General features: G+C 48.3%; 3 protein-coding genes across 3 annotated transcripts; 2 read left to right on the forward strand and 1 right to left on the reverse strand.

Annotated features, from left to right (window-relative positions):
* Nucleotides 1-7694: 7694 nt before the first annotated feature.
* Nucleotides 7695-8128, forward strand: ACHE_70700S (uncharacterized protein; the record flags this gene model as incomplete). Its single annotated transcript, XM_043283061.1, has 4 exons — nucleotides 7695-7722; nucleotides 7777-7889; nucleotides 7964-7985; nucleotides 8049-8128. The coding sequence occupies 4 exons, from the start codon at nucleotides 7695-7697 to the stop codon at nucleotides 8126-8128; spliced, it is 243 nt and encodes an 80-aa protein (XP_043140379.1).
* A 2766-nt stretch (nucleotides 8129-10894) lies between these two features.
* ACHE_70701A (uncharacterized protein) lies at nucleotides 10895-11647 on the reverse strand (the record flags this gene model as incomplete). The annotated part of the gene is made up of 1 exon (XM_043283062.1): nucleotides 10895-11647. The coding sequence occupies one exon, from the start codon at nucleotides 11645-11647 to the stop codon at nucleotides 10895-10897; it is 753 nt and encodes a 250-aa protein (XP_043140380.1).
* Nucleotides 11648-17094: 5447 nt separating this feature from the next.
* ACHE_70702S (uncharacterized protein) lies at nucleotides 17095-18292 on the forward strand (the record flags this gene model as incomplete). Its single annotated transcript, XM_043283064.1, has 4 exons — nucleotides 17095-17248; nucleotides 17298-17482; nucleotides 17540-17702; nucleotides 17814-18292. 4 exons carry the CDS (start codon nucleotides 17095-17097, stop codon nucleotides 18290-18292), a joined length of 981 nt encoding a protein of 326 aa, XP_043140381.1.
* Between the last annotated feature and the right edge of the window lie 6057 nt (nucleotides 18293-24349).

The following is a 24349-nucleotide window of genomic DNA, read 5'->3' on the forward strand; positions in this document are numbered from 1 at the left end:
GGTCTAGCCATGAGCTCATTGCAGAACTATGGCGCAGACTTGAGCAGAAGGATGAGGAGATGTTAGAGCTCCGCAAGGCACAGATCAATGCCACCACATCCTCTATAGACTCCCGCCTAGTTGATCAGCTGTCCAGAATGTTTGAGCAATCGGATGGTAAATCAATGCTGGAAAGGGAGGAACGACGTTTAACAAAGCTCGCCCAAACACACTGGCGAGACACCAAGAAACTGCATGGACGAGATAACTATTCTGATTGGCGAAAAGGCATATTGCTTGATGCCGATTATTTGGATGCCCGAGACATCCTACTCCAACCGGACACTGTACCGAAGGTGACTTCCCTTCAACAAGTCCGATTTGACACTGCCAAACGACTACTGCATACACGGATATTAGACCGATTGGCACCGGACATCATCTATCAGGTCCAAACTGACCACACACAACAACCGTCCGACATTCTGTCCAAATTGGACACAATCTACGGCATATCACCTGCTGAAAAACGCCTTCTTTTGGTGAAGACACTCCTGAATTTGAAGCCGCAAGGCGATTATATTGCAATGATGCGGCAATGGCAGAGAGTATCTACTGAGTTAGAGCACCAGGAGTATTCAATTTCGGAAATATGCCATGATATTGGCATAGTCCTATTGGGTGAATATCAGCGTTCATTCATGCGTACCCAACTGGATCATCTTTTCATGTTATCGAAAAAGAATCAATTGCATGAGATGGATATGGCCGCAATCATTGACCAATTGGAGAGTCGTACACCATCCACACTCGGCCATTACAAACCACTGTCATACACAATTTATCGACAGGAACCATGGGGCCACATACCCCAAACGGAAAATCAACCACCCAAGGGGGGGAACAAGAAGAGTCAGCCTAGCACAGGCACTTCATCGGACCCTTCTCCACCCCAGAAACCATCTGGTAACCAATCAAAGACATCAAAACTTTGTCCTCATTGCAAAAGAGGATATCATAAAATCGAACGCTGCTGGGTACTACACCCAGAACTCCGTCCACCAAAGGAAAAGGAGAATTCTCCATCTAATGACACATCCCCTAATGGGGATAATCAATCGAAGCCTATTACAGGCACAACTGGTGTTGCCAACCTAGTCCGTTCAACAAGGCGATCGGACGATTGGATATTTGATACTGGAGCCACATGGACTATCCACAGTGATAGGGCTGCATTTGCCAGTTATATGCCATTATCTGTGGCATCATCTGTTGAGCTGCCTAATGGCAGCACTCATCGTGTTGAAGGAGTTGGGTCTATCTACCTGCCAATTGGAGAGCACATGGTAGAGTTGAAGAACACCCGACATGTCCCTACTTTGCATACTCGCTTATTATCCTTCAATCAGCTTGAAGACCAAGGCTTTCATATCAAATTAACTGATGATAAGCCTTACCGTTTCCGGATAACCACCCCTGATAAATCATCATCTTTTCTTATTTCTCGGACAACAGCTGGAGGCATGTTTGATAGTCTAGAGAGTGAGAAAGGAGTGATAAATGTTGTAAATGATGCAAATGACCGGCTGGAAAATAAAGCGCGTAATTTGACGCCAAACCGGCCACCACCAGCATCTATTGAGACATGGCATCATCGCCTATCTCATATGAATCAGCATGATTTGCAATACCTCCACCGAGTTGGACGAATCAATATTCAAGGGAAGAAGCTTCTCCCTACCTGTGATTTCTGTCGACGGGCAAAGACCACCCGACGTTCAGGCAATGGCCCTACTCCCAGAGCCACACGCCCTGGTCGACGACTACATGTTGATATCTTTGGAGGCGGGCAAACTTTGGGCCTGCCGTCAGATGATGACGTTCCGCCAGCAAATGGCAAATACAAATATGTGATGATATTAACCGATGATGCGACGCGGATGAGATGGACTATCCCTTTGGAAAATCGCGTGAATCCCAATCACCACATCCGTACCCATATGGATTTTCTTCGACGTCTCGGTTATGAAACAGCCTACCTGCGTGGTGATGGCGAGTTCTTCAAGAATCCACGTGAATGGGCAGGCATAAAGACAGAGCCATCAGCTCCATATTCACCCTGGCAAAATGGTGTCAGTGAACGAGGGATTCGGATCATCTTGGAGAGAACCCGGGCAGTTCTATACGCCTCCGGCTTACCTCGCCGATTTTGGCTAGAGGCCTTGATGGATACCACCCAAAAGGCCAATTATTTGCCCACCTCGACACCTCTTTTTAATGATCCAACTCCGGACGGCAATATCTTGAATGAAAATATCAAGAAATCTCCCTTTTACATACCCGCTGAAGCATGGGAGAACCGTCCAATGGATATCTCCTATTATCGCCCATTCGGGGCGAAGATATGGTATCATCGTCATGGTACTGAGAAACCAACTGACAAGATGGATACACGCGGAGCATATGGCCTACTTTTGGCCAATCTATCAAGTACAAATCAGTTAGTATGGAATACTGACAAGGATTCGATAATCCATGTTACAAATGGAAAGGTAGATGAAGGGGATATCTCACTTACTGATCCAACATTCACTCCCCAACCTACCTCACTCGCTTCCTCGACCAATGAGACAACTCCTCCAACCCGACCTTATTCAGACGACAATCCACCCAATGACGGCATCATGATACGTCCTGCCAAAGGCTTCATAGCCTATGTCGCCGGCGCCACTTCTCGTGATATCCCGAGAACTATGAGACGCGCCTTGGAGCGAAAGGATAAGGATAAATGGCTTAAGGCCATGCAGCGTGAATTCTCCAAACTGCAGAGCAAAGAGATATTTGAGCTGGTACGAATTAGCGATGTCCCAAAAGGAAAGCGGATTTTTCCGGGAAAATGGGTGTATGATAGTAAGGAGGACTACCCACCTGACGATGAACGGTCCTATAAGGCCCGATGGGTAATACTTGGTAACCTGGTTGAGAAAGATGATATGCAGTATGACTACTGCAAATATGCCCCAGTGGTATCCACAGCGGTTACCCGGCTACTTTTTGCTTTAGCCGCTGCATTTGGATGGAAGTTGCGAAAACTCGATGTCGCTGTAGCCTTTTTAAATGGCGATCTGATAGATGAGATCTATATGCGGCAACCATACGGGTTTGAACAAGGCGAAGGTTTGATATGGCGGTTGAAGAAATCAATATACGGCCTGACTCCGGCCGCACGTATCTGGTATGATACCCTCACCGCTGCACTTCATCGCCTAGGCTTTCGTACATGCTCGTACGATCCAGGCCTATTCATCCATCAAGAGCGTCGACATCTATATATCACCACCCACGTCGACGACTTTCAGCTCGTCGCTGAACGCGACGAAGATATTGAATGGACGAAGGATGCTCTAGCTAAAGAGTGGGAAATCAAAGATGTTAGCGATATGACGTACTACCTTGGCATGGAAGTGGAATTCGTCAATGGACATATCAACTTACTCCAGCGCGAGTTTATCAAGGATCTTATTCAATCATTCGGGCTTGATAACGCTAATCATCAAACAACACCTCTACCCCAGGGATTTGAGGTTGACGACGAGCCTGATAGATCCATAATAACCCGCGAGTACCAACGGGGAACTGGAAAACTGCAATGGCTTGCAGTTAAAACTCGCCCTGATATATCTGAAGCAGCAGGGACGTTAGCCCGCTTCAACACTGCACCAACGAAGAAATGCTGGAACGGCCTCTTACACGTCATGCGTTACCTCAAGGGGACAATGAATGATGGCCTTACCTATGGCCCTGCCTCAACATCATCAACAGCTAAATGCTTGCCAATTGGCTACTCGGACTCTAACTGGGCTGGTCCTAACTCAGGTCGGAAGTCAATCGGGGGGTATATCTTCCTATACGAAGGATCCCCTATATCCTGGCAGTCGAAACGCCAGACATGCGTTGCAACGAGCAGCAATGAAGCCGAGTATATGGCAATATCAGAGGCGTCAAAGGAAGCTTTATGGCTTCGCCGTGTGTGTATTGAAATGCACGTGGCTACCCCGGAATCCCCACCTATCCTCCTCCACACGGATAGCGAAGGCGCCCAGGCGTTGGCGTCAACCGAGGGAACGAAGCGGTCGAAGCATATTGATGTACGCTATCACCATATACGGGAACTACAATCATTGGCCCTGGTTAGCGTCGAGGGAATACGATCCCAGAATAACCCAGCTGATGGACTTACTAAGATCCAAAGCACACCCAAACATAGAGATTTCCTTCACCTCATCAACATGGATCGCAATCATCTACATCCTACTTCGGATGGAGAGTAAATGAAGAAGGAAGTATTGAAATACTCGAGGATGGGCGGGCAATGCCTTTATATGCCCTCGATTTCTTGGCACGTTACTAAGCGAGTTGACCGTTGGCGAATAGTCTTTGTTTGCTATTGCTTTATTCACTGTTTTTCTCCTTACTTTATTTTGTATGCGATTTATCTGTGTATTTAGAGCCTTTTCATCCGGGCTTCAGCTCGTTCGAGGGGGGGTGTTGGTACCCAGCGGGTCACGTGTCTTCACCGCCCTCGCTTTCTGCCCGGTAGTTATAGTTAGCCTTAGCCGATAGGCCACCAACCAATGAACCATCCATCACACACCAAAAGTATATAAATCCACCGCCAGCGTGTCTTTCTTTCTTTCTTTCCTTTCCCCAACGAAAACATATCTATATATTAGATAGCAAAGGCTTCAGCCCATTACACATTGCAGGATAGTGTGTGCTTTCTACAATTTCTGTTTTAGTAGTGCGGTGTGAGAAATAATGGATTGCATGTTCCTGGGTGCATCTACCTTGCATGGCATTTGTTGCCACCGGTTTAGGGACTGTGTTTCTTGACAGATACCATAAGCAGGTCTACCAAGAGGACATCTGCTGACAGCTGTGAAAATAACCGAACGCGTTCTAGATCAAACATGTGAAGTTAACTTTAAGTTGAATGACAACATCAACTATATTGGTCGGTCACCCATTTCCAGTGTGAAGATCGTTGTCCCTCAGATTTTCATGCCAAAAAAAAGAAGAAAAAGGCTTATCCGGAGTATTGATATGTAGTATTGATATGTGTATTAGCCACATGTCACACTCTCTATGCCGAACAATTTGACAATCTGCTGGTACAAGACACGTAACTGCATTCCGACAATGTTGAATGGGGCTTAAGTATCTGTATTCCAATACAGTTGGGAAGGGGAAAGAATGTGGTACAAAGTACCTATTCGACAGAACTAGACCCATGGGAGACCTTGTTGATTATCCACTGGGTCAGTTTTCTCTAATTACATTTTAAGCCCCTGCCCGCATTGCTCTTTCCCTTCCACAGCAAGAAGGCGATAATTTGCCATTAAATCCTCCTACTTCCCTTGCTGGGCTCATATGACTTGAGGTTCATATTGTTGATGCTCGCTTGGCATAGTCCATGCGTACACCTGGTGTCACAACCTGGCTTCTCTCGTGTCGTACCTAGGGTTCTAGCTAGTTGTATTTCGAGACTGGACACTTACCCTAAGTGTCTCCCAAGTAATCGTATGCTCAATGCCCCTCCGGGTCCGGTCCGGTATGTCGTATGCGTTGATGGGTATATCGCCCCCTCCAGGCTCCGTAAGATAATCAACAAGTAGAAACGGTAAAGGTAATCGAATGGAGAAACAAGGCCAACCGAGTACGTATACTGGGTTGTTGGTTAAGTGCGGACGAGTCAGAAACTAGAAGGTAACCAATGCTGATTGACTTGTATTGATCGCGAAGAGCTAAGCTAAGTACATGAATGAGTGTTCTTATATATCCTCCCTTTTCCTGGTATGATGTTTTCATAGTATACTTGTATACCTATACCAGGCTGATGGTATAACATCCGTCTTGTATATTAGTATACTCCTTGCATATCACGTGAAACACGTGATCATCAGGTGCCAACACGCCGAATATCAATTTGATCCCTGTTCCTTCTTGCATATTCTCCATGAGCTGTTATCCAATGTAGTAGTAGTAGTAGTAGTAGTTGCTATTTTACGTCGGAAATTCGGTCACATGTCAACTAAGATCACGTGCCGCGGGGGTCCCGGAACGGAACATACGACGGGCGGAGCGAAACCGCCTATCTGGTAGCTAAGCTGATTCTATCATACACTGGCGAAGACTCCCTCGCAGGAACTTGCTGAAAAACTCTTGGGCTGAATAACCAGCACTATATATCCATTCAGGGGGAGGAGGGGGAGAAGGAGGTGAAAAGGGAGAGGAAGAGGAGATTTTTTTTTTTTTTGGGGGTTGGTGGGTTTGAGGTCAGTGTGCCGGACATATCGTGCTGTAAAAGTGAGACCTCTGCAACCATCCATGGAGATCCCTTGTTCCTGACTTGGAGCGCAGAATCTCATCCACCTGCCGGTTACCCCATGGCTGTGGGGAGGCCTTGTGGCCTTTTCGACAGTAGTAGAAGTGGTGGGGGTCTTTGGGCGTCCACAGGAGCACTCCAACTTGGCGTCTTCATGTCTGAAGCGCTCATGATACTGTGCGAAGTCCCCATGGCCCGACCGGGCGGCAAGGAGACGACCGAGGGTGGTTCTGGGAAGGGATAGTTCATGGGGTTGTTTATCCAGGCTGATGGAGAGATCCTGATATTGTTGTGGCGCATTCTCAATCCAGTACGATTGAAATCGTCGCCAGAAAAACTCCTTCAGAGCGCGGTGAGCCCAGGCATACCTTGCTGGAGGGGCGTTCGTCTGTGGGATCAGTCTGGCACCTTTTTTTTGCTTGTTCATCAGCCAGTTCATTCCCTGTGATGCCAGCATGACCGGGGATCCAGTGGACATAGACTTGTCCAGGCTGAATGGCCTGACATCGTGGGGACCGGGAGGGCCAGGCCTTTGCAACCTTTTGGAAGGCCAAGATGGTTCGTTGACTGGAGCCTCTGGGGGAGCCCTGTAGCTGCTGTGCCACTTCCTGGTTATCAAGGAGGACATACAGATTCTGTGTGTAGGGGGCTTGGGCACTATCACAGGCGGCCTTCAGCCCTTCATATGCTGCAGTGGCCTCTGCATCAAAAACTTCATGCCTGGGGGAGGCAGAGATGGCCGCAGGTGGACTCCTGCTTCCAAGCACCCCAATGTCCATACCATCCAGCACCAGCCACGGCATTGTTGCTTAAGCGGCTGCCATCAGTGAAGAGGAACATGGAGAGTGGAGGGCATGTATCAGCCCATTGTTGAAAGGTCTCACCTGCCCTGTCTCGAGTCGGGCTTATATTTTGGATAGCTTTGGGATTCTCTGTCTGCCAGGGGGGATATAACAGAGGGTCAGTCTGTTCTACCCCCTGTAGCCATGGCAAGTGATTATGGGTTAGGCGTGTGATCACAGGAAAGGGTCGTGTTCGGAATAAGCGCCTGTGAACTGGATGGCGGTCATCCAGTCTGGCAACTCGCAGTCTGGCAGAGGCGCGTTTCTGGTCAAGGATGATCTCCATTGGGGGAATGGCAGTTTCTCGATGGATGGATGGAATAGGGGTGGTTCGGTATACTGGTAGGGTGGCTCTGAGAGCATCTCTGAGTACCCGGTCAAGGCAGGAAAGGGATGAATCGACTCGGTTTGATACAGAGCCCTGGTTCCTGGGCTTGGGCCTGTTTTGGCCCGGCCACCAGGCCTCAGCCCCATAGCAAAGAACTGAAATGACACAGGCAACTGTAGCTTGTCGCAGTAGGTGTGCCCTAGTCCCTCTAACTGTGTTTGCTAACAGTCTTATACCAGCAGCTGTCTGCTTGGCTTTTGCAGTGAGGGTCTTGCAGTGTTTGTTGAAGCTCAACCTCCGGTCAAACCAGATGCCTAGCCAACGCGTTGCACCGCCAGGAGGGGGAGGTGTGACTGTGTGTGAGCCTTGAGGAGTGTTTATGGAACATGTAGGGTTGGAGTGGTTGGTTCCACGTGTGAAGTGCTGCAGTTCAGTTTTACTGAAGTCAAATGTAAGGCCTTCTCTAGCTCCCCATTGTCTGAGCTCCTCAGTGCAGTGCTGAAGCACAGTGCAGTTTTCCTCCAAGGAAGGGGAGGCCACCAGTTGGCATATGTCGTCAGCATATCCAAAGCGGCCACGTCGGGTGCAGACTGAGCCCTGTTTGAACATGGGCTCAATGAACAACATGAAGAGGATTGGGGAGATTGGGGAGCCTTGTGGGAGACCTGCTGGAACCTGGAATGTCTGGCTTGTATGGTTTCCTAGGCGGAGACTGGCAGTTCGACCTTGGGTGAAGCTAGCTACCCATCGGGCCACGTTGATAGGCCATCCCTGTTCCTGGAGCCGTCTGATCAAACGCCCCTGTAGGACAGCGTCAAAAGCGCCTTGCACATCTGATGTGAGCATGGAGGCCTTCAGACCTCGTGACCATGCCTCCTCGATGTCGTGTATCAAGGCTGTGGCTAGGTCTGTTGCAGAACGCAGTGGGAGAGCTCCAAATTGCTGAGGGTGGAGGACTTTATATTTGATAGCAATCCATGCCATCCTGCGTGCTATCAGGCGCTCAAGTCCCTTTCCCAGAACTGACAGGAGAGCAATGAGCCTGTAGGCCCGGGGGAGCTACGGTCCCTCTTCCCTGGCTTTGGAATAGCTACAAGCGAAGCGTCTCGGAATGGAGTAGGGTGCCAACCCTGCTCTAGGCAGTGTCGGTATAGTGTTGAGATGGCGGGGCCTAGGGAAGGCCATGCCTTCCTAAGGATAGAGGTAGTTATACCATCTTTTCCTGGGGTGCTGTTCTTGGGCTTGGCGACTGCAGCATATATCTCTTTCTCTGTGATGGCAGGGAAGGGCAGTTTGGGATCATTGATAGGCTCCAAATTGACCTCTACATCCTCTGAGCATGAGGCCTTTTGTAGGAGTGCCCGGACCAAATAATTTGCCTTGTCATCTGTAGAGGAATGAAGCTGGTCACCCTCTTTCAGAGGGGAGATAGGTAAAGTTCCTTCTGTTCTGTTCCACTTTACTGCGTTGAAAACATCCTTGGGTTCTTCAAATTCTTCAACTTTTGAGCGCCAGAACTGGCGTTTGCTGTGCCGGACAACACGGCGGAGGGCCCGTTTGGCATCCCTGATGTCTTCTGGGGTGGATGTTGGGTCTCGTGCAATCCTGTGGAGTGTCCTGACTACCTTGGTGCAATCCTGATTCCACCATTTGTGGCCGCCAGGGCGAGTATAAGCCCGTTTAGTGGAGGTTTCCAGAGCAATGGAAATCGCCTGGGTGATGCTGACTGCAAGCTCATCCAGTTGAGAGGGAGAGGGGCATGGGGGAAGAGTGGAGGCTGTTCCATCCACATGCCTTTTCTCCCCTTGTATTGTCTCCTGGAACAAATTGTCATTGAGGGTAGACCAGCGGAAGGGTGGAGCATCTCGGGGTAGGTTGTTTGTGCCCCATTGAATGGCTGTGAGGATTGGTTCATGGTCTGCAAGAGGTGGGAGATCTGCAGTGACCTCTGAGGATATCCCAAGGCTGAGCAGAGCACTATTGGCCCAAGATAGGTCAATCATGTTTTGTCCACGAGTTGGTGAGTCTGGTGGGAGTGTTAGGGTGAGGTCCTGGGACTCTGCCCAAGCTAGGAAGGGTTCTGCTCTGAGAGAAGGTTGAGCAGAAGACTGCCAGTTAGGGTGTCGGAGGTTGAAGTCTCCAGCTATCAGGCAGGGGAGGGATGGAATTGTCTGTGTCATGAGAGACTCCAAGCCTTGGCCCTCATCGACTGCATTCCGGGGGGCGTTATACATGTTAACCAGGAGTGCTGTCTTCTGGGGGGTGTTGATTCGGACGGCCAGGATGTCTCTGGATGTTGGTCCAAATGGAACTAGTTCTGCTTTCAAGTGTGGGTGTTTCTGTATGTATGTGAGGACTCGGGGCCTGTTTGACCAGTCCTCAATTGGGGCGAGTTGGTGGAATGATGGATGGTGTTTAGATATTCGACGGGAGCGGTCTGTGAATATCCAGGGCTCTTGAATTAGCACTGCATGACAATCACTTTCAAAGGCCAGTTGAAGCGCAGTTTCATGTGCTTCCCAGTTTCGGCCAACATTTAGCTGGAGAATTTGTAGATGAGATATCCTATCTAACATGATAGAGGCTGTTCTCTTGTTGGTGGGGAGCTCAGGTTTTCAGGGGGCCCAGTTGTGTCAGTCTGGTCTTTTAGCATATGTTGGCGTGCACCCGCTTTCCTGACTGCAATGAATTGTGATCTGGATAGTCGTTGGATGACACCCTGTTGTATGGTAGGTTTGGTGGGACAGTTTGAGTGGTCCGCTGGGAAGGGGCCACAGCAATTGGCACAGTTTGGTTCTGGTGATTTCTTGTGGTTGTGGTGGGAGTGCAGTTCCTCACTATGGTCCTTCTGGCTGCAAATGCGGCATCTAGGGATGCGGGTGCAGGTCCGGGGGTTGTGATAGTCCCAGCACTGTGTGCACTGTTCTATTCGGGGCCGGAGGGGTTTATGTTTGATTGGTATATTCTCACCAAAGAGGTAGACCCTTTTGGGCACTGTTTGAACTTGAGTTTCTGGGACTGCCATGACAAGGGTGCCAGACAGCGGATTCTTATTTGAGCGGTAAAATCTCAGAGGGGAGAGGCCTGTCTGAAGCTTAAATTCATCCAGAGCCATCTGCTCAGTTACAGGCACTTGGGTCCCATCATAACTGGTATACTGCTGGGGTGCATTTGGTAGGGCGTAGATAGCCCATTTCTGTTCGACTTCGGCTGTGGCTCCCTGTATAAGGCGTTCCAGGAGCTCCCTGTGTTCTGTGAGGAGCTGGAGGCCCGGGCCATCCTTAGGCCAGATTGCCAAGCCCGAGGGCACTTGTTGGATCTCTTTAATAGCTGCAGAACAGGTCTTGTCCAGGTGTTTCCTCAGTATGTCCATTGTGGCGTGCGGGCTAGCTTGACGGGCTGGGTGATCTTTGGAGAGGCGGAGAAAAATGCGTAGAGGTTTCTCTGGTTGTGGTGGCTTGTATGTGGTCTTGGGTAGCTTGGGCTGTGTCCTGGGGGCGGTGGATGGGGATCCAACAGTTTTGGCATAGCTGTTGTGTACCGGGTGCGGGGGTGGTGATTCTCCTGTTCAGAAGGATTTCCAGTTGTTAGATTCTTGCCGAAATTGAGGACCAGAGTCCTAATATCTCTGCCCAAGGAGGCTGCTCCCTGTAGGCTCTGCTTTTCCCAATCAATGACCTTCTGGCTAACCATGGAGACAAGCTCTAGAACCTCATCTCCGGTGGTCTTTATTTGCGATGTTTTCGATGCCACTGCTGCTGCAATGTGGCTCTGGAGCTCTGAGCCCAGTTGGCTTTGGGGGGACTCGTGGGTCGGAGTTGTAGGAGGGGTATCCCGTTCAGGCTGTGTGGGTAGATATTGGTTTTCAGGAGGATTGCAAGGGAAGTGTTGAGCTTGCATCGGTATCTCACATCTCAGCTGTTCTGGTGATTGTTGTGGGGTGGTGGGCTCTCGAGGAGGCGCGGTCGGGGTCTTGCAGACCTCCGGGGCATCCTCCATGCTGGCATCTTCTTTTCCATTGTGCTTGTTGAGTCTTTTCTCACTTCTCAATCGCATAGAGTGCAGGCGATCTTGCGCTCTGGTAGCAGGGCCCATTCTTCTCCTGGCGCCCATGGTTGTTGCTGTTATCCAATGAGCCTGTCTTAACTCTTGTTAGTACCCAGCGGGTCACGTGCCTCACCGCCCTCGCTTTCTGCCCGGTAGTTATATAGTTAGCTGAGCCGATAGACCACCCATCGAATCAACTACGCTTGCCCACTAAAAGGTTATGAGCCCTCTTGCTCTATAGTGAGAGACCATTCTTTTAGAGGTTTTTTGTTTGGTTCCTTTAGCGTTTGAATCTCTTGCTAGACTAATCAGATTGCGCTATTTGTCTGTGAGAATTCATAGCTATCGTACGCTCCGATATCCCCTGAATTCAACCGCTTTTCACCACCTCCCAAAGCAACGTTGTAAAATTCGCCAATATGCCCCCAAAGAAGAATAAAATGCCGGCAGTCCTCCAGCAGGAGACGCCTCATACCATACGCCACCATTCTACCAATCCTGATGCTGAAACTGTCATGGATATCGACGACCAAACTCATGTAAATCCCGCCGATTACCCAATTCCCAATACACCACCCGGTCAAGGGGGGGACCAACCGCAACCTCAACCCCAGGAATTTGCCTATATGAACGCCAAAGGAGCCGCCCAGCCGGCTGATACCCAATCAGAACACCAAACTAGCCGATCGGAAACCACAGATGATCGAGATGAGATCATTCGTGTACTTCGTGATGAAGTCGATACCCTCCGCCAGGCTAGACAGCCTAAGCGTACATCGTCTGGAGGGGGTAGTCAACTTATGGAGCGACTATCAGAACTGTTTGAGCGATCAGATAGTCGGTCAGCGTTTGAACATGAACAAAGACGAATTCAACAAGAAAAGCAGGAAGTCCGAGAGGAAGAAAAGAGACTTCATGAACTTGCAAAGACTCACTGGCGAGATACTCGACGCCTACAAGGCCGGGATAACTATTCCGAATGGAGAAAGAACCTCCTATTTGATGCTGACTATATTGGCGCCCGAGATGTTTTACTTCGCCCCAATAATGTCCCTAAAGACACACCACTGCAGTTAGCTCAATATACCACATCCAAGCAGCTGCTACATACCCGAATTTTAGACCGCTTGACCCTCGATATCCTCCATCAAGTCCATACAGACCATACTCAACATCCAAGCGAGATCCTATCACATTTAGATACCATTTATGGTGTCTCACCTGCAGAAGAACGCCTGCTTCTTGTCAAAACGCTCATGAATTTGAAACCGAATGGCAACACTGTTGCAATGATGCGGCAGTGGCAACGTATAACCACTGAGATAGAGCGAAAAGGATATGATGTCTCAGAGATATGCCATGACATAGGCATCATCCTTTTAGGTGACTTCCAGCGCTCATTCGTCCGTACTCAGTTGGATAATCTTTTCGCCGGCTCAAAAAGAAACCGCTTTCATGAGATGGATATGGCCGACGTGATTGACCAAATAGAAAGCCGTACACCACCTCCACCACACACATATCGACAGCTCTCATACACAATTTATCGACAGGATCCCTGGAATCCCAGTCACCCAACTTCCAACCCAGCCAATCGTGGCACACACAAGGGGGGAGCTCTCAACCTAACTCCCTGGGCTCCAACACCTCTAGCGAATCATCGTTGCCTAATAAACGATTACCCCTCTGCTCTCATTGCAAACGAGGCCCGCATCCACTGGATGATTGCTGGATACTTCACCCAGAGAAACGACCCCCACCGAAATCTGACAATCCAATTTCGACATCAAATAACTCTAATACAACGCCGAGGAAGCCGGATGGCTTCGCCAATCTAGCCCGTTCAACCGCCAACACAGATGATTGGGTACTAGATACTGGTGCCACCTGGACTATCTATGATGATCAATCAGCATTTGTCAATTACATGCCACTGACGACAACGTCGACTGTTGGACTGCCAGATGGCAGCACTCATAAGGTAGAAGGAATTGGAACCATTCACCTACCCATTGGAGAGCACGTGGTAGAGTTGAAAAATGTCCGATATGTGCCTGCACTACACACACGCCTTCTTTCATTTAACCAGCTCGAAAAGCAAGGCTTTCATATTCAGCTGACTGCTGAAAAGCCTTACCGATTCCGGATAATCAGTCCCAATGGCTCCGCTTTCCTCATCTCCAGAACAGTTGAAGATGGCATGTTCGACCGTCTAGAGGCTGAGAAAGGTGTAGCATATGCAGTCAATGACACCAAGGAAACCGATGAAAATAAATCAAGGAACTTGACGCCAAATAGGCCTCCTCCAGCCCCCATTGAACACTGGCATCATCGCCTATCCCATATGAATCAGCACGATCTACAATACCTACATCGAATTGGACGAATCAATATTCAAGGAAAGAAGCTCCTACCCACCTGTGATTACTGTCGCCAAGCAAAGACTACAAGAAGAGTAGGCAATGGGCCGACACCCCGTGCCACCCAACCTGGCCGGCGTTTGCATGTTGATATTTTTGGTGGCGGCCTAACACTAGGCAAGCCATCTGACGACGATACCCCTCCTGCAAACGGCAAATACAGATATGTCATGATCCTTACTGATGACGCCACTCGAATTCGATGGCTATTTCCTCTTCAAAATCGCGATAAACCCAATCACACCATCAAGAACCATATCGACTGGCTTGCAAAAATAGGCTATCAAGTAGCCTATCTGCGAGGAGATGGTGAATTCTTCAAGAACCCCCGAGATTGGCCTGGCATAAAAATTGAACCATCCGCTCCATATTCACCCTGGCAGAATGGTGTTAGTGAGCGTGGAATTCGGATTCTTTTGGAGCGCACTAGAGCCGTTTTGTATGCATCAGGCTTGCCGCGCCGTTTTTGGCTAGATGCCTTAATGGATACAGTGCAGAAAGCCAACTATCTGCCCACATCAACCCCTTTGTTCAATGATCCAACACCGGATGGCAATATCCTAAACGAGCACATCAAGAAGTCAGCCTTTTATATCCCTGCGGAAGCTTGGGAAAACCGCCCAATGAATATAGCTTACCTCCGCCCCTTTGGTGCTAAAATATGGTATCATCGCCATGGCACTCAGAAACCAGAAGATAAAATAGATGCTCGTGGAGCATCTGGCATACTTCTAGGTCATCGAGCGAGCAACATAGCTCTGGCTTGGGACCAGGAAAAAAACACCATAATTGACGTGCCTGATGGGCACGTCGATGAGGGAAAAGTCTCACTTAGCAACCCGTCATTCACTGAGCCATCAGTGGCTCTACACGCTCCATCAACCAATCAACAAGAAGCACCCCAACAACCTTATTCGAACAACACCCAATCTTATTCAGACGACATCATGACACGCCCTGCCAAAGGATTCGCTGCGTACACAGTTGGTGCTACATCTCGAGATGTGCCTAAGACACTGAAGATCGCTCTGAATCGAGATGATAAAGCTAAATGGTTGCACGCAATGGAAAAAGAGATTGCAAAGCTAGAAAGCAAAGGGATCTTTGAGCTTGTCCGCATTAGTGATATTCCGAAAAACAAGCGCATATTCCCTGGCAAATGGGTGTATGACAGCAAGGAAGATTATGAGCCCACAGATGACCGATCTTATAAAGCCCGATGGGTGATTCTGGGCAATCTTGTTGAGAAAGATGATATGCAGTATGACTACTGCAAGTATGCCCCTGTTGTATTTGCAGCCACCACTCGCCTGCTCTTTGCTTTAGCTGCAGCACATGGATGGCATCTGCGGAAATTTGATATCGCCGTAGCCTTCTTGAATGGGCTACTAATGGATGAAATCTACATGCGTCAGCCAATTGGATTTGAAGAGGGCGATGGCCTCGCCTGGAGGCTAAAGAATTCAATATATGGCCTTACCCCTGCAGCCCGCATATGGTATGACACCATGACTGCAGTATTTCACCGCTTGGGCTTCAAGACATGTCCATATGATGCTGGACTCTTCATTCATCAAACACGCCCACATCTTTATATTACCACCCACGTCGATGATTTTCAGCTTGTCGCTGAGCGTGCTGAGGATATTGAATGGACGAAGAACGCCCTAGCCAATGAATGGGAAGTCAAAGATGTTAGCGATATGACATACTATCTTGGCATGGAAGTGAAGTCCGAAGACGGCTGTATTTACCTCAATCAGCGCGAATATATCAAGGAACTCATCAAATCATTTGGCCTTGAGAAAGCTCACTCACAGCCTACCCCCTACCGACAGGTTTGATGATAGATGATCTACCCGACAGTACCATCATCACCCGCGAATACCAACGTGGTACTGGGAAGTTACAATGGCTCGCAGTGAAAACCCGACCTGACATTGCTGAGGCAGCTTGCCTATTAGCCCGTTTCAACACTGCACCAACCAGGAAATGTTGGAACGCACTTCTTCATGTCATACGTTACCTAAAGGGGACTATTGATGAAGGTCTCATCTATTACCCGCATACACAAAGAACCGTCACTGCCCAGCTGCAGGGATTCTCGGATTCCAACTGGGCAGGCCCCAACTCAGACCGGAAGTCGATTGGCGGATATATCTTCCTATTTGGTGGATCGCCTATCTCCTGGCAATCAAAGCGCCAGACCTGCGTGGCGACAAGCAGCAATGAAGCCGAATATATGGCTGGCTCTGAGGCAGCCAAGGAAGCTGTTTGGCTTCGCCGTCTTTGTTTTGAAATGGGCCTGATTGGCCATGAAACTCCACCACTAGAGCTCTATATGGACAATGAGGGCGCTATTGCGTTAACTTCAACAGAAGGAACTAAACGCTCGAAGCACATCGACGTGCGATTTCATCATGTACGAGACCTGCAAGCTTTAGGCCTAGTCAGCGTTGAAAGCATTCGCTCCAAGGAGAATCCGGCAGATGGACTTACCAAGATCCTCAACGCTCCAGCCCATCGCCACTTCCTTCATCTCATCAATATGGATAAACATCATCAAACAGACAATACTGCGGATGAAGAAAGTTGTTAAAGAAGGGAAGATTTAATTGCTCAATAATAGGCATTCGACATCTCGGCACCTCACTTGGGCAGCCAATCGTTCAGCCCCTATACCTTTGCACCCTTTCTTGTTCGATGTACTTTCACTACTTTCTCACTTCTTGATTGATTTTTTTTTGCCTGTTTATTCTTCTGCTTTATTGTGTATGCGTTTTGATGTGTATTTAGAACCTCTGATCTCCGGGCACCCAGCTCGGGCGAGGGGGGGTGTTAGTACCCAGCGGGTCACGTGCCTCACCGCCCTCGCTTTCTGCCCGGTAGTTATATAGTTAGCTGAGCCGATAGACCACCCATCGAATCAACTACGCTTGCCCACTAAAAACTCTGTATCATCACGTGAGGCTGATACAGTGAGTTCTGTAACACCTGGCTTGTGGTCAGAAGTGACAGCCATACTGCCTTGTCTCAGTTTTGGGCGTGAAACTTAACTTGAATCTAACAGACAATTCCCTATTTAGATATCTAATGGAATTCTTTAAGCACAGTATCATGGGGTGTTCGAGTTCAGAACCCACAGACCCAGCAGGTGTTGAAACTCCACAGCACAACACCAAAATTAACAAGCTGTTGAAAGCGGAAAAGAAAAGAATGAGCAGGACCATCAAGGTCCTTTTGCTTGGTGTGTATAGACAGAGACCTATATGAGACATTTCTAATTCCAAAGCTAGGTGCTGGAGAATCAGGGAAGTCAACAATTATCAAGCAAATGCGCATTATGTATGAGGGTGGATTCTCCAATGACGAACGCCGTCAGACACGGGTTATAATCTATTCCAACATGGTTGTCGCCTTCAATGTATTGCTGGATATCATGACTGCGGAGAAGATTGTTTTCGAGACTGAGAGAGCCAAGGTAATTTTCAATACTCCTATACATCTTTGTTCAAGTTCGACTTATGAGTGCTTTCAGTATGCAGCCAATTTTATTGTTAAATCACAGTCCATTATGGCCTGCGATGGCCCTCTGGATATAGCAGTCTGTAACGCTATGAGACACCTGTGGGAGGATGGAGGGGTTCAAAGAGCTGTTGTTAAGGGTCATGAGCTTGCTTTTCACGATAAAATCTGCTCTAGTAAGTTGGCTAAAATGACCCCGTCCTTTGGCAGAAGTTAATAAATTCGATCAGCTTTTATAATTCACTTGAACGTATATCTGCTAGTTGAGTAGCTAACCCTATGGATAGAAGAAGTTACCGATGCCCTCCAAAACGTCATTCTACAGCATGCAGATATCCGCACCTTCGTCCGGCATTATGAAGTGGATGTTGATGTTGACGTTCAGGGAATTATCCGCAAAACAGGTTCTCAAACCCCATTTGTGCGATTTGCGTGCTCGTTGAGCGCCTCAATTGACCAAAACCGACTGTATAAGCTCTCTCCTGAAGAATCCAAATCCCTCAATTGGCTCCCTGTGGTTCGTGCACGGCAGGACACAGTAAACAAACGCAGGCGGAAATGGGATGACCGCCAAGCCAAGTTAGACCGTGCCAGTATAGCATATCAAGCTGCCTTTGGCCACCTTGATGAAGGAGCGCTTTCCAAGCACCACCGTCATTTATGGGAAAGGCTGGATCTTTTCCAGGATCGGACGATGGAAGCAAAACGGAAGTATAACAAAGCTGTCTGTGAACTTCGTAATGAGAAGCAACAACAGCAGAACTGACAGATTCGGGAGAATCTAGAACGGTATCGGAATGAGCAACCTGTAATCGACCTTGAATGTCAACTGGCAGGGAAGCTGGTGGATACCAAGGTAATGGGGGCTCTGGAGCACAAGGGTTCTATGCCTCCACAGCATCTAACGGTGATTGACGCCACCTTGAGCATGCCGGGTACCACTCTTGAAGCGGAGTATCAGCGTCAGATCAATGTGATTAACGCGATGACTGCATTCTGCCCTGTGGAAGAGGGGCGGCCCATGCCTCGGCCCAGCCAATCTTGCTGCCGGCCTGTACCTGACAATGACGAACCCTGTCCTCCTGCCAAACGGCAACAGCATTTCTCAGAGGATGAGACCGAGATTACCCTGCGCCAAGCGATGGAATCTGTACGGATCAAATCTCCAGAAGAGCGACCTAAGCTCTGCTTTCTTTGCCTGGGGAATGCTAATCTCCCGCTAAAGAATCGGATTGCAGAACATGCAACACCAGGTTCACTCACCAGGCATTTTCTACGAAAACATGTCAATCCTCCCTGGCCAACCAAAGGGGTTGAGTGTAATATCTGTGGGGCAAAGCTGCTGAACAGAAAGTTCATCTTTTAAATCACACAGAGAGGTGTCACAGAACAGTTGTGCGAGGTTCCACTCAGGGAAGGCTAGCATTGGAATGTCAACACCAAGCTGGGCTTGTGTCGTTGTAATAAAGAGTACTCTAAGCAATTCTCAGTGATTTTCAATGAATCTCTATTCTGGTTTACAAGCGATTCTTGTTTACAATGTACAGTATATGATCGAACTACAAAGTATATTGCTTACCTCATATGGGTACGCGATGCACTAACACCAGTATAGAGACTTCACAGCAACTTTGCATGGTTGGCGTCCATGACCGTCTACATTGTCATTGTCTTGACAGCCATGCAAACTCTCTGAGACTCTGGCGGATGGGCCACCGGGCGCTACCCGTGCTGGTTTTGGATAGACGATGCTTGTTTGGATGGGTGGCCTGTCGGGCGACTAATTGGGCTTATGGGAGGGCAGTCAAAAGTCGTAAGTTAGCAAGTTCTGATACGATTACGCACGGGAAGGATTGGGTTGAATCAGTACCTGAGTCGGATCAACATCCGGGAAAACGCACAATGCAGGTGTGAACTGGGCAACCAGACACCTTGCCATGTGGTCATGGAGTGTCCTCTCCTCAGCGAGCTTAGGACCAACATGTGGAGAAAGCTCTGCAATAGAGTGTCCAGAGCCATTGATTTCAATGACCTGTTGGTGGAACCAAAGGCCGCTCCTGCTCTGGCGGATTTTATGATACAAACAGGCCTGCTCGGACAGTTTCAAGCGGTAGACTCTGAGGCGACAGGCGTGACAAAGGAGTATGAATACACAGACCAGGACGATTGAACATGATGAGATGAAGGGCGCACAAAAACAGCGAAGGGGATCCAGGTTACCCCAACGCCGGTAAAAACGAGCGAACACAGAAAAAGCGCAGTGGCACCGCAATGAGACGATGGAGAGGGCAAGAAAGGCGAGCCAAGCGGTTATATCGGTGATTCGGCCTCGGTTATTTAAGGGAGAAGCTGCATGAAGGAGGAAAGCAGCGGATGGACGCAAGGAGGATGTTCATTTCAAGTTGTTGTCTGTTACTTTTACATTCTTCTCACGGCAATCCTGCCGTGATCTGCCGCCTGCGTTGATCGCAGCGTTTCATGGCCGCGAGCTGAGCTCACGGCTCAACCCTGCATGACTGCATGTATCTAAAAGCTAGCTAGGACAGGTTAATGAGGTCTACTACTACTACTACTACTACTACTACTATTCTCCGAGGCTCTATTTCACCATACTAAGACGTCTTGAAGGATCTGCCTGCCATTGGTTCCGTTTGGCTGCAATATGTAGCATTATTCAGAACTTTTGGTTATTCACGCTCTTCATTACTTTACATATAAGAGAGCCGGTGAAATGATTTTTCATAAGGAAATGGCCTGTCCAAGTGCAAGTAAAATATACATATATGTGTGTGCGTATTCTATTATTATTATTATTATTTAATCAAGTTTATTGTCCATACCGAGCCCTAGAGCTATGATAGACCATGATTCATGGACTCGAGGCCAGCAGCTATTCTACAGTCTCTTGTCCCTATAAGTTGCCGGGACAACACTCCCTTTTATAATCTTTCCGATCCTTTTCCTCGCCCCAGACCGCCTGTATGCGCAGGGCTTTTGAGCACAGTGCTCTCCTTGTGTTTTGGAGCAAGATGGGTGTGGCCTAGGCTGACTCTCAGCCTTGGGCTACCCTCCCTGCTACCCCTCTCCTGTTCTAACTGCTTCTTCCAGTGCTTCCAGTCCCCATTCGTCATCTCTTCGGGCCCTTTCTGCCGTCTGCTGTAGGTGCGCCCGGGGTAGAGCTATGCTGGCGCTGGCTAGGAGTTGTAGCAATGCCCTTGTAGCTTTGGGCTCTCCTAGGAGTCGTCCTTGTGGGTATTCTTCTGCCGTAGTGGGCCTCATAACTCCGTCTGTCTCCAGGTCCTTGTAGAGCCTGTTTCGTTGGTGTCGCCATTCCCGACATTCAAAGAGAAGATGGTGTATTGTCTCCCTTGATATACCGCATCCCTCACAGGTGCGTATTCTATCGAGCAAAGAGCTCAACTCGATATCAAGCAGTCTTGATGATTTGAAGACCATCATTCCGACACGAGAAATTCATCAAAATATGCGTTTTGTGAGCATTCGCCAAGTGACTCAGTGGAGTGGTCTAAGCGCGAAGAGCCACCAATGTTAAATGCCCCTTCTTGTCGTTCGCGGCAGTGCACCCTGGTCTATTATTTATTAGTGTCACCTGTCATCGTCAAATGTGCAGCACACGGCTCATCTGTAAACTTACTCTCTGAACCATCTGCTGTAGATAGCTGGAAACTTGATTATCTGTACAGTATGCATGCTTCAGCACTTCATTTTTGAGACTGAGGATCTCCAATCGGAGGCAACGGGATTCAGATTGGAGCTGCTGATGCTTTTCTAATTGCTTCTTGAACCGCGATTCCAGCAGCTGCATATGTTCTTTCCTTTTCTGTCGACATCGACTAGCTGCCTGACGGTTTCGCTCTAGAAGCCTTTCCCGTGATGTACTTTCTTTAGCTGTTTGCACTGGCTTTGACACGCCGGCTTTTTTATTCTTGGAATGGGTATCATTTGCAGCAGGTAAGGAGCTCTTATTTAAGTCATTGTGGCATAGTAATATATCCGGAGGAACATTATTAGTGCTACCCCCTCGAATTGAGTCCAATTCCAAGCCGGGAATGCACAGGTCCTGAGTGGTTTGGCAACCCCATGCTGAGAGAGCCGGTGACATCGAGTCAAGAACCCCAAGCGGATCATTTATAGGTGAAAGATCAAGGGTAGCCGGCCAAGGATCGTTTATTGATGGTTCAATGCTAACAGAGGATGACATGGCAGATGATAAGAGGCAAGCGCCTGGAAGGTGCAGACAAAATAGTAGGATTTCAGATTGCAGGAGTGTGGCTCGGCAACATGGATTGTAGAGAAGAAAAGATGGAAGAACAATGGGACTACAATTATCCGGGCGAAAACGCCTTAAATCAATCTTCAACCAGAATACTCCATGCTCTTGACATGATCTGCGGGAGAGTTAACAACGGCCGGAAATGTGGGTAGAACGTTGAAAGCCAATCAGCAGTATATTTTAGCCGGAAATTCCATTACTACGGTGAGATACGACTTCGTCATTGGGCAATCAATAGTCAGCTTTGCATCAAGTTCCAGTACTCTCGATAAATATGACATCAACCGCGTGCAACTATTGTGTAATAGAGAAAAGAATTATCAAACCAGGATCATTTGCCAAGCACACAATTGTTTCTCTACGAGCATTTTGAAGGACAGATAGCACGAGATGGACAATGACTGATGCAGCACGCGTACTGGTACTCAAAGCAGTCAACTGCGGGAGACCAATGCATCATGGACCCTACAGGCCACTCCACGACGGCGCTATGTCCATCCTGAGGAGACGAAAATCTTCCCCGAAGGCCTTCATTCCATAGGCAGACAATCAACTTTCTCTCATACCAATAAAAATGGGAACCCCCAACACCCACCGGTTTCCAAATCAAGATTATCCGAAAACTTGGCATAACAATAATACAGCAAATTCTCGACATCCGTCAAATAGGGCTCGATAACGACCTATAAGAGACCACTGTTTTATTGCCATTTACCCTTGTCGACCTACGCATGCCAGACTGGCGTCTGCGACCATGTAGTGTACATTGTCATCATCTTGGCAGCCATGCAAGCTCTCGAACAGACGGGCCGGGTGGCTGCTCGGTGGGACCGCGCTGGTTTTGGGTAGGCAATGCTTGATTGGATGGGTGGCCCGTCGGGCGACCTAATTGGGCCTATGCGAGGGCGGTCAAGAGTCGGGAGCTAGCAAATTCCAAGACTTCTCTAACAGCACTGTAACTATGGAATTTTCTGCCTCCCTACATTGCTTGATGCGCTTACCTTATGTCACGCATGCCCGAACAGAACAAAAGAATTAAAAATATACAAGTGCTATCATGCCGGTTTTGCTAGGTAATGAAGTCGCGGTCAGCGAGCCATTGTCTGTCCTATTCATAGAAGCTGACAACCTGGACTAATGATTTTATTTGCTCCGTCATCCTCCGCCTCAAACCCAACTGAATCATCATCAAGGGCGCTTTTTCTGTCATTAAATATCCTTCTAATTGATTCCTTAATCAGAAGACCTGTGAGAGTTTTGTTCTCTTTGTCGCTGTTGATAATTTTGGCTCTGAGATGCTCCTCCTTCTGGTCTAATTCTTCTCGTTGGAGCTGCAAGGCTCTAAGCTCATGTGCATGATTATCTTCAAGAGCATTCTTGTTTAGCTCCATTGCCTGGATCTTGTTCTGTATGTCGATGTGAAGGTCTTCCAATTTTGATGTGCGTAAGGGATCTTGCAAAGCTTCTGCCAGTCTCTTAGCTGTGAGGACCAGCAAACTGACACTGGTTGCTGTAATTGGCTGCCGGTGAACTGCTGTGTGTCGAATTTGACAAATTTTAGATAGGAGTGTGTCTAACTGTGAGCCTCTCAATTGCAAAGACTCATGTGGAAGTTGTGGTGACCACTTTGCTAAGAACTTCATCCATTCTGTGAGCTCCATAGCCGCGGCACAATCCCATTCATGGTTTTCGACTTCAGAAGGTAACCCATTTCTTTGTAAAATCGAAACAGCATTCTTCCAAGATTTGTTGGATACTCAATAAGGCAGAATGCTGAGCACTATATGGAATGTATGCTGGATAGAGAGAAGGCATGGGTAATCTCGGTTTAAATGCAGATCTAGGTGCTGTCTGAATGTGAGTAATGGAGGCTCATCTCAGAAGCTCATTTGCTTACATGAACCAGTGTCTCTGTGAGCCTGAACCTGCGCTCCATCATGGGCTTGTAACTGTCACAACCTGGCTTCTCTCGTATCGTACCTAGGGTTCTAGTTAGTTATATTTCGAGACTGGACACTTACCCTAAGTGTCTTCCAAGTAATCGTATGCTCAATGCCCCTCCGGGTCCGGTTCGGTATGTCGTATGCGTTGATGGGTATATCGCCCCCTCCAGGCTCCGTAAGATAATCAACAAATAGAAACGATAAAGGTAACGAATAGAGAAACAAGGCCAACCGAGTACGTATACTGGGTTGTTGGTTAAGTGCGGACGAGTCAGAAACTAGAAGGTAACCAATGCTTGATTAACTAGATTGATCGCGAAGAGCTAAGCTAAGTACATGAATGAGCGTCCTTATATATCTTTCCTCCATATACTATCCTTCTACCTTCAAGAGGTATATCCAGAGTATAGCCAATCAGTGCGTCGTACTTCATATACTCAGCGGTATACTTTTCCAAGTAGTCAGGACGGTTGTTGGTACCCAGCGGGTCACGTGTCTTCACCGCCCTCGCTTTCTGCCCGGTAGTTATAGTTAGCCTTAGCCGATAGGCCACCAACCAATCAACCATCCATCACACACCAAAAAC

Source organism: Aspergillus chevalieri, chromosome 7 (assembly GCF_016861735.1).
Source record: "Aspergillus chevalieri M1 DNA, chromosome 7, nearly complete sequence".
In the NCBI taxonomy this organism is placed as follows: Eukaryota; Fungi; Ascomycota; class Eurotiomycetes; order Eurotiales; family Aspergillaceae; genus Aspergillus; species Aspergillus chevalieri.